The sequence below is a fragment of the Pelecanus crispus genome, chromosome 12 (genome assembly GCF_030463565.1).
Source record: "Pelecanus crispus isolate bPelCri1 chromosome 12, bPelCri1.pri, whole genome shotgun sequence".
Lineage (NCBI taxonomy): Eukaryota > Metazoa > Chordata > Aves > Pelecaniformes > Pelecanidae > Pelecanus > Pelecanus crispus.
The window spans coordinates 22,607,537-22,617,757 of NC_134654.1; the positions used below are offsets into that span (position 1 = coordinate 22,607,537).

Here is a 10,221-nt window from a genome sequence, read left to right on the forward strand (position 1 = left end):
TTGTGTTTTCCATCAGGCCCTCATGGGCAGGAGACGCCCGCTGCCTCTGCCCCCTCCCCTCGGCTCGGCCCCCTCCGCCTGCCGCCTCCCCCTGCGAGGGGCCGGGCCCGGCGGGGCAGGAGGCGGCCTGCAAAGTTCAGCCTCTCACTCAGCCGGAGAAAGAAACCCAACTCCCAGCGCCGGAACATCAACAACATTAGCATAGCGCCCCTGCGCAGGCGCGGCGCCCGGCCCACCGCGCGCCCTCATTGGGCTCCCAGCTGTTTGGGGCTTCCTCGCTCGCCGTACCCCCCCTGGGGGAAACCATTCAGAAACGGAGGGGGGGGCGCTCGGCGCCAGGCCAGAGGCTGGGGGATAAAGGCAGCCCCGCCGCGGCTCTTTTTGCCTTTCGTTGGATGGCGGCACGCGCGGGGCGGCCGCCGGGCCGCCGGTGAGGGGCGGCTGTTGTCACGCGGGGCGCGGGACCCCTCCCGGCGCGCAATGGAGCGGCCCAGCCGCGGGCCGCGTCACGTGGAACGCGGGGTGGAGGGGGGGAGGCAGGAGGGAAAGGAAGGCAAAGAAAGGAGGTCACGTGACAGTGCCTCGAGGCTGGGGAGCGTGTCGGGTCACGTGGGATGAGGGGCAGCGGCGCAAGCCTATCACAGCCGGGGGCGGGGCGAGGAAGGCTATATAAGAGGGTCACGTGGGCAGCGCCCATGCCTTCCGGTTCCGGCGGGCGGCGGCCCCGCGAGGAGCGATGCAGCCCGCGGTGGGGGCGGCTCGCCCGGGCCCGGCGGCGGCGAAGAAGAAAATGACGAAAAAGAGGAAAACGACGAAAAAGAGGGAAATGACGAAAAAGACGCAAACGAAGAAAATTAATAAAACGAGTAAAGTAGTGAGGCAGCTCCAGCCGCACGCGGAGTCGGCGGCGGCAGAGCGGGCGGCGGAGGCGGCTCGCCGCGCCCGGCACTTGAAGGCGCTGTCCCGCACGTCGGGCGCCGAGCGGGAGCTGGCGGAGCTGGTGTTCGGTGACAGCCTCAACGTGGAGGAGGACGAGCTGCTGCAGCGCCTGGCCGGCCCCCAGCGGGTAGGGGTCGGGGCCCGGCGGGCGGCTCCTGCCCCGCGGCCTTGCTTGAGGCCCGGGCCCGGCGGAGGGGAGCGCGGGGAGGTGGTGCTTCGGCCCCGAGCAGGGGCTGCTGCTTGCTGCGGCTCCTTGCCCCTGCCTGTTCCCCGCCGCCGTGACTGTCATCTCCCTCCACCGATCCGTGGCTGGGCTAAAATGGCCTGTTTGGTTGTTTCCAGCTTAATGCTGCAGAGAGGGAAGGTCTCCGGAAAGACTCCAGTGATTCGGAAGTGGAAAACGAAGCAAAAGGTAAATTGTTGTCTAAAAAGCCAGCCTGGGTGGATGAAGATGATGAAGCTGAGGAAAGGTGAGTTCAAGTTTGCAGGTAGGAATTAGGTGTCACACTTAAGAGTGACTGTAAGCGGCTTCAGTTTGAGTGATCTTCATGTTCTGTGTGTTTGTTCCTTCTAGTGTTGATATGACTCATAGGTATAGGAAAGATTTCATGAAAAGTGATGCTGAGAAGACACTTACTAAGAAAAAGCTAAAAAGAAGACTTGAAGAACAGTGAGTTTCATCAATGTTTTTGTTGCTAACTTTATTAAGATAAGATATATTTATGTGACATTCAGGGTCACTTCTCTCTGTACCCATTGTATTCACGTGGCCTGTTTAAAGCTAGTGTTTCTTAGGGTATTTGCAGTATTTTTAAATCCAAAATACTATTAAGAATAATAAATAAAATGTGCATTAGCATTGTCTAAACTAATTTTTTTAAAACTTGTTTTAATAGAGGCGCACAAACTAATTTGTCTTCTAGGGACTTATACCAGAAACTTTTTATAGGGATGCATTGCTTTGTAAATGGGATGATGGAAGATGCTAACTTAGTATGGTAGATAAGAATGAGCTGAAATGTGAATATAGTCAAGTAATCTTGCAAAATTGTGACTGTATGTCTTGTAAGTACTTAACGTGTAGAAGAGAACTACTTTCTCAAAAAATTTGCTTTTTTTTTTTTTTTCTCCTCTTCCCCTCACCCTTCTCTCACTAGGTTTCAGCGAGCTATGGGAGGAGTTCCTGCCTGGGCTGATTTGGAAAACAGGAAGAAATCCAAAAGGACTGCAAGTGATAGTAAATAAATCCATTACTATTCTAATAACTGTTTCTGTGTTTCCTTCTTCAGCTTCTTAGAAAATAATTATTTCTCATGTTTTCTCAGTTTTGTTTGCGTGATAATATGCTGGATAAGTCAGTTTTATTCCTTCCTTCCTTCAGTGTGCTTTGATTTAATTTGTTTCTGTAAGGAATTTGTAAGTTGTGATATGGGAGTGTTTGTGGAATTAGCCTTTTCAAAGTGCTTTGTCTTAATTAGGTGACAGTGATGAAGATGATGATCTGCTATGCAGGACTGGCAATTTCATATCAAACTCAGAGTACCTGCCAAGAGGTATTTTGAAGGTAAAGGCAAGCCTGTCTTTCCACCTCAGTTTGACCCATAGGCACACTTTGACTTCTTTGTTGCTATTTGGGTAGTAAAGTTAGTGATAGTATGAATGTCTTCTGTGTCTCTGTAACTGTCAAGAGTAAACAGCTGGGCAAATTGGATAGTTCGCATCATGAAAGTGCGAAATAATAAATTGACATGTATTGCTTGACATAAGAATTATTTGAAGTACTCTAAAGTAGCATCTTGTAGTAGGGTTTTAGTTTATGCATAGGAAGGATAGAATTCTTCCACAACTTTGAGGCTACTGAAATGGTCTTTGAGAAGTGACAGCCTTAAATGAGTGTTTCTTACACTCTCTTCTACAGCTATTTCAGATGAGTCAGAATGCAACTGGTTTTACATAGGCTGTTAATTTCAAAGTCAGTAGAAAGGCTAGCTAGTTTATCTTGTGTCTGCATTGCTGGATTGAAGCAACTTACCAGACTTACTGTGTGGATGTTCTGCTTATGTCATGCTGTCTAAAAGTTCATCATAGGGTTTGAGATCTTGCTCTTGTAGAATAAAGAGCTATTAAATTGGCTGTTCATCAGCATAAGCAAAACTGTGGAAGTTGTATTTTCTTTTTTTAAACCGCTTGTTGTTTGTTCTAGATGAGGACCTGCCTGCCTGCTAATCAGGAACGTTTTGCTAATGGAAAACTGGCAACCGTGCAGTTTCATCCATCTGCTCAAGTAGTCATGACTGCTGGACATGATCGATCGGTATCACTCTTTCAGGTGAAGAATTTCAATCTATGCTATGTAAATGGCCACGAATACGGAATCTTTTTTTTTTATAAGTACACCTGAGATAGCCTGGAATGATAAACTTTCTTTTCTCTCTTCCTGTGATGGTGTGCTCACGGTGTGGGGTTGTAATGTCTGTGGTTACAATGGAATTTGCTTGGTTGAAGGCATCTTGTTGGAAGCAGTTTCCATCTGTGACTTCATACCAACCGCTTACAGAGTATAGGCAAACTTACATGTATCAGAGTTTTTAGCTGAAGATTGTTTTTAAAAATATCTGGTTTTAAGTTTTGCAGTGTCGAGGACTAACTTCTTTTTTTCTTAAATTGTTTGTAAAGCTTGTAGTGTAGGGAGCAGTCCACTTTCATTTAAACTGTAATATTGCTGTGAAATCATTTTGAGGGTGGAGAGACTGTACTGCAGCAGGAAGCTACTCATGCTGGGGCATTCCCACCCTGCTCCTCTGAAAACTAAAGATCAGAACTCTAGGAATTTTCAACATGGCCCAGTGTCAGTGAAATAGTCAAAGACGCAAGTTGTATTTGACACTCCCATGGGGCTGCAGGAAGGAATGATGTGAAGCAAATGTTTCCCTTTAGAAAAGCACAATAGAAGTGATTGTTTGAACAAAGCATGGGCAAGGTAGGGAAGAAATAGAGGTGTGAAGTATATCCAGGAAGGCTGGGAGTGTCTGATATGTAGGGTGAGGAGCCGAGAGCCAGGTTATTTGTACATTGAGAAGAGAGGAAGAGGTTAATGCTTCAAACTGGTGTACCTCTTACTGTTTAAGTCTCTTGTATTGGCTAGTTGATATGAATTTTCTATTTAAAAGTATTTGGTATGTTCCTTAATATGATAATCTGTTTTTTTTTGAAGGTTGATGGTATAAGGAATCCACGAATACAGAGCATCTATTTAGAGAGTTTTCCAATTTATAAGGCTTGTTTCAGTGTTGATGGAGAACAAGTTATAGCCACTGGTACTCACCATAAAATGTTCTTTGTGTATGACATGATGAGTGGAAGTATTATTCCTATACAGAAAGTAAGAGGTACGTTTTATAGTGCTGTAAGTGTCTGGGCATAGTTGAAGCTGTCCCATGTAGAGGTGGCATATGAATTTGCTTTAAAAGGAAGTGCAGTGAATTGTTGGAGGTTGTATTTTTAACTTGTCTTTGGGGATCTTTACTTGAGTAGCTTTAGTTTGTCTGGGATATTAAAAATTAATTGTCACACATAAACAGGGTTGAATTGTAGCTTTACTGTGACAGTGTATTACAGAAATGAAAAGCTGAAGTGGAGTCATGTCTTACTCATATTCATACCTCTGAATGTTGAGGAAAAAGAATAAATTATGCCAATTTGAAGTTCTGAATCTCTTTTTAAAGGTGTGGAGGAAAGATTTCTCAGAAGCTTCGAAGTCTCTCCAGATGGATCATTTATGCTTCTAACTGGAACTTCAGGTTACCTTCACTTGTTGTCAATGAAGGTAGTTTCTCTTCATGGTTCATGTAGCTTTGGTTTCTTTGTACCTTTTTCCTTCTGATTCTGCTTGCTATATTTAATAAGGAAAGCAATCTAGCTTTCAGTTGAAACAAAGGTATGATGCATACTGTGACAGCCTTCAAAAATGAGCTGCTGAATCAACTAAGTGTAGCTTTAGAAAATTATTGTGGAGTGTCTGAGAATTTTTTTCTGACTGTGCAGTTCTCTTTGGGACTGGTGGAGCTAAGGCCAGAGTTTCATGGATTTTTAAGCTGTCACTGGAAAAAGTCGTATGTCAATGTTGGATTTCAGCTGATTGCACACACAGTGTGCTCGCAAAAGAAGTGGCCTCAGCATGGAAACGGGCGTCTGAGGGTGGAAGAAATATAGGACTGCTCTTTTGGGAATAGAGCTAGTGTATGCTGGTGTACTGTGTTCATGAATCATGCTATCTACTGTGATTCATAATGCGTATAGAATTTTTCCAGTTAAATTTTAAAATGCCATATGATGGCAGCTAGGTTTGTTTTAAACTTTTACTAGGAAAAATACTTTTTAAAAAGAAAGTTCACTTCTGTTGTGTAATGAAGACCTTCCAGCAAGGGAGCAAATAAGTATTTATTGAACTAGCTGTAGTTGTGTGGTGATGAATTGATCATCGACTCATGAGCATTGGCTTGTGCTCTGCTCTGTAGGCACTGAAAATGTTGATGCTTTTCTTTTAACGTCAGTGTAGCTAACTTCAGAGTTTTGTGGGACAGGACTATGGAAAAAACTTTCCTACAGATTTTTGGCAGAATCGTTGTCACTATTGTTGTTCTTCATCCTATAGACAAAGGAGCTGATTAGCACTATGAAGGTAAACGGAAGATGCACTGCATCAGCTTTCACACCAGACAGCAGTAAAATATATAGCTATTCAAGTAAGTATTCTCTCTTAACAGCACTAATTATAATTCCATTTAAATTGCATGAGTTTTTATAAGTAATTTATTGTTTTGCAAAGATAATTAAAAGACTTTATGCCAGTATCTGGCCTAAAAATACAACCAAGTGATCAATCATTAAAGAATGGAATTAACTATTTTAGTATGCCTTTAGTGGTTTTTTTTAAAAAATACCCTATATTTGATAGCTGTAAATGAGCTAATAGTTGTCATGTAATGAAATTTATTTTAACAAAATAGGCAATGTGTGCTGGGTATATGGTTTCTATAATCTTCTACTTTATTCTGCAACCAGAGGAAGGCGAAGTTTTCATTTGGGATGTGAGAAGCAGAAAGTGTCTGCACAAATTTGAAGATGAAGGTTCTTTGGAAGGCAAATGCATCGCTGTTTCAAAAAATAACCAGTATGTGGCATGTGGGTAAGTGACTTGGATTTGACAACTTCTTCCTATCATTTTGAAGCTCTTCAGTAAACTTACTGGTGGCTGGGGAGAGTGTAGGAACATGGAATATGTTTGGTTTTAATGACGTTAGAGGAGAGGTGAATAGATGAATATTGCCTGGTTTATGATAATAATTTAATTTGTTCCATGTATATCTAAAATACCGTAACACACTTAATACCAGTATCACTCCTAATGTATTACTGTTGCCATATATGGGTTTAGCAGTTAATTTTGAAATCATACTGACTGAAATCACAAATTCTGTAGTACAAATGTTGGTTCATGGTCTTTCCCCTTTTCTAGTTCTCTTTCCTATACTCCTAATTTAGCTCCTGCAAAGTAGCCTGTTAGCATTTGAAAAGATGCCTCAACTCAAAGCCACAAGCTTGAAAGTGTTTCTGCAAGTATACTTGCCAAGGTGCAACTTCAGCTAGTGTAGTAATTCTTTTAAATGAGACCAGCAAATACTTCAGTACAGTATGCATTTTCTTAGCTGTAGAAGAGGATTTTTAAGTGGACTTACTCTGCAGGGTATAAAAAAAAATCAAAAAGCTTAAAATTATTTCAGAACCTTTTGATACCAAGCTCTCATTGCTGTGAATTCATTCTGTGTAAGAGATGGGCTTATCAAGGCTCTCCACAGTTAAGTGTGTCTCTTTATACATAAAATAAATAACCCTCCTCCACTAAATATGGTTATAAACTCCAAAGTAAAATCAAGCTCCAAATGAAATATCGTTACAAATTGAAGTAAATAATTGGAAATGACCTTTTTAGTTGAATGGTGGCTATAGATAACAAGGTAATATGTACTGTGAATATTATTACATCTTGGTGTATAGTCTTTGTTAATTTCTTTTTTTTAGTTCAGCTTCTGGAGTTGTAAATTTATATACTACTGATGTCTGTCTCAAAGAAAACAATCCTAAACCGGTTAGAGCTATAATGAACCTAGTTACATCTGCTACCTGTGTGACCTTCAATCCCACCACAGAAATTTTGGCAGTGGCTTCCTGTGAAACTGATGAGGCTGTCAAATTGGTATGTTCATCTTCTTTAGTATCTTTTTTGTAGCTTTTTTGTATCTTGATCAAAAATGTTCCTGGTGATGTAATAAAACTGTTATTGAGCAGATATATATACCGCAAAATTTACTAGACCAAGCAGATCAGGATATATACAAAATACTGTACATTTATAAGGAAATAAATTTTTTTTTTCTTCAGGGAAGTTGTTCTGAAAATAACGTCTTATGGTCTAGCTTACCTTTTGTTTTTCCCTTTTCAAAATGCCCTTATTTCAGTGCTGTAACTATAACTCAGCAATAAATGTGAATTTATTAATTCACTTATTAATTAATTCAAATTAATTCATGAATTTGTTGACAGCCGTTAACTGTAATGGTCTTACTATGTGGTGTTTTTCGTAGCTCATTCAATATTTTGCCAGCCTTGTCAGAATTGTGGCCAACAGTGGAACTATTGAATTAATGTGAGGGTTTGGAAGCTATTTTTACTGCTTAGATGTAATTACTTAAAAATAAATGGGTTGCAATAACTAGCTTCATAGTGTTCCCTGCACCTTTTCTCCAGTAGAAGTCTATATGAGTGGTGTAGGATAGTAATATAACTGAACATTTGAACTTAACATTGACCTTCAATTTTAAATTTGTACTTTAATTTGAATGATGTTAGTGGCTTTTTCTTGATTGTTATAACTAATGACCTATTTTTCAATAGGTACACATTCCTTCATATACTGTATTCTCAAACTTCCCGATGTTTAGAAGAAAACAGATTTATCTTGCTCAGTCTATGGACTTTTCTCCCAGAAGTGGTTTTTTCTCTGTAGCAAATAACAAAGGCAAAGCTTTGTTATTTAGGTATGTACTAAGTTAGGTTCATTAATGCCAGATAACATGTTTGTATTCTGTAAGATGGGGCAGATGACTGGTAAATGATAAGGTTTGACTTTGTGGTCTGAATTTCACCTGATGATGTAATTGAGTGCGGAGCTGGCTTTCCCTTCTGGAGAATGAGCCTTGTTTATTGTCTGATTATAAAATATACATTGCTGCAGACATCCCTGTCAAAACTGTCCTTGTCCTTTTCTGAAATAACTAGGATATAAACAGCCAGATACTGGATGGTCTCCCCATTAAAAAAATGGTTCAGAGGATTAAAAGATCTGTGCTTCACCGTTAACATCTGTATGTGGCATGGATTTGTTCTAGTTGTAAAGGCAGGGTGAACAGCATCTTTGGAGAGTGGGTGACTGAATACTGGCACACGTTGCTCAGAGAGGTTGTGGAGGCTCCGTCCTTGGAGATACTCAAAAGCTGCCTGGACATGGTCCAGGGCAGCTGTCTCTGAGTGGCCCTGCTTTGAGGGGGGGTCGGACCAGGTGACCTCCAGAGGTCCCTTCCAACGTCAACTGTTCTGTGATCCTGTGATTAGCGCTCAGGCTCAGTGAGGTTTGAAGGCTTGCTGCACATGCTGGATAGGGCATGAGGCAAGACTTCATGGTTTATTGTGAGGACATAGGAATAAATGTTCTCTTGCCAGCTTACAATTAGATTCTGAAATCGTAGTTTTAATGTGGAACTCGAACTCAGTGGTTGATGTCTGACTGGCATAAGCTTGACTCTAGCCTTTTTGTGAGAAGGGAGAGGTGTTGGGGTTTTTTTCTGCTGCTGTGTGTGGTCACAGGTCCGGAGCAGTAATAACTCAGAACCAGGAATATTTTTTTAAACTAAGGAACTTTATGATACTTGAAAAACTTTGTATTTTTAATGTGAGATTTTAATGGTTTATGAAGTCTGACAAGGAGAATTTACAAAAAGCAAGTCTGTAAAAATGTGAATAAATCTTGTGATTTGTCCTTTATTTGAACTTGAACTGCATATTGTAATGGCACTTCAAGTAAATGTAGCATGTGGATGATGCTATCTTTTGCTACACCCATGTTTCAGATTAGCTAAGAATACTCAAAGTGACACTACTGAATAGGTGTTGCTTTTTTGTGTTGTTCACTCAACAGGTATTGAGAAGTTTTAAATCTGTCTCAACTTCTTTTTTCCTTCAGGCTGAAACATTATTCAGATTTTTAAAAGAAGATACAGGAGAAAATGGACCAGTAACAGGTAAAAGTAGCACTAGAACTGTTGACAACGTTGTCTTGAGGAACCTTATTTTCATTTTGCTACCTCCACCTCTTTATAGATGGCAACAAGAAGTTCTTAGTAGTGTGTAATCTGAAACTCTTCTGTCTGGACCACTAATGTAGTAGGCTCCACATGATGGGCAAGATTCAGGCTTGTCTTGTTGATCTCAGCTTTTCTAATAATACTCTTACAGGGAGTTGGTGGTTCAACTAAACTTCTGCCCAGTCCTGTTGACAGCAGTTTTAAAAATCGGACTATATTTAAATCGAATTCATAGGCAGTGTTGTTAAAAACCAGCTGTAGGCTGGCAGATACTTGGCTTGATCCTGTTATGAAGTCATGTAAGTGTGCCCACACAAGTCTGCATAATTTCAAATTTAGATTACATGAATTACTGAAATTTGAAGCGTAGCTTATGTGCAGATATGATTTTATTGTACACTGTAACTTTTTCATGGGAAACTGGAAAGACCTGTAGCCTTGATAGTAATACAGTAGTTCTGTTTGACCTAAAATGTGTTAATGATTGGAAACTAAACTCATTCAGACTGGAAGCAGGTATGTCTTCTGCCTGTTAAGCTTGCGTAAAATTTTGTGATGGCTAAATGTTTGGAAGATACTAACAAAATTCTCTGTACTGATCTTTCCCCAGGTGTTGTAACCTGCAGATACAAGTACGCTGACAAAATCAAACAAGTTTTTTTATTTTATATGGAAATTAAAAAATGCTAATATAACATCTATGTTTTTTAATGTTGTTCCTTAATAAATATACCTGATAAATTTCCAGGCAAGTTGTTTCAACTTTTTTCAATGTTTTGTGTAAGCAAATGACTAAGGAGATTTTAATGGTTGGCATTCAAACTAATGTCTTCAAGAAATGCTTAAATGTATTTAGTTAGTA

At 40.7% G+C, this 10,221-nt stretch overlaps 1 protein-coding gene across 1 annotated transcript; it reads left to right on the forward strand.

Annotated features, from left to right (window-relative positions):
• The first annotated feature begins 767 nt into the window (after window positions 1-767).
• UTP18 (UTP18 small subunit processome component) lies at window positions 768-9,292 on the forward strand. The gene is made up of 13 exons (XM_075720270.1): window positions 768-1,066; window positions 1,282-1,409; window positions 1,514-1,609; window positions 2,097-2,176; window positions 2,418-2,503; window positions 3,143-3,268; window positions 4,154-4,328; window positions 4,665-4,765; window positions 5,594-5,684; window positions 6,004-6,127; window positions 7,021-7,195; window positions 7,894-8,036; window positions 9,239-9,292. The coding sequence occupies exons 1-13, from the start codon at window positions 791-793 to the stop codon at window positions 9,261-9,263; spliced, it is 1,626 nt and encodes a 541-aa protein (XP_075576385.1). The 5' UTR covers window positions 768-790; the 3' UTR covers window positions 9,264-9,292.
• Window positions 9,293-10,221: the final 929 nt, after the last annotated feature.

Coding starts and splice junctions, on each gene's coding strand:
- UTP18 (XM_075720270.1), top strand. CDS start 791: ATGACGAAAAAGAGGAAAACGACGAAAAAGAGGGAAATGACGAAAAAG. Junction 5,685..6,003: donor TAAAATATATAGCTATTCAA/GTAAGTATTCTC, acceptor TTCTGCAACCAG/AGGAAGGCGAAGTTTTCATT. Junction 8,037..9,238: donor GGCAAAGCTTTGTTATTTAG/GTATGTACTAAG, acceptor TTTTTCCTTCAG/GCTGAAACATTATTCAGATT.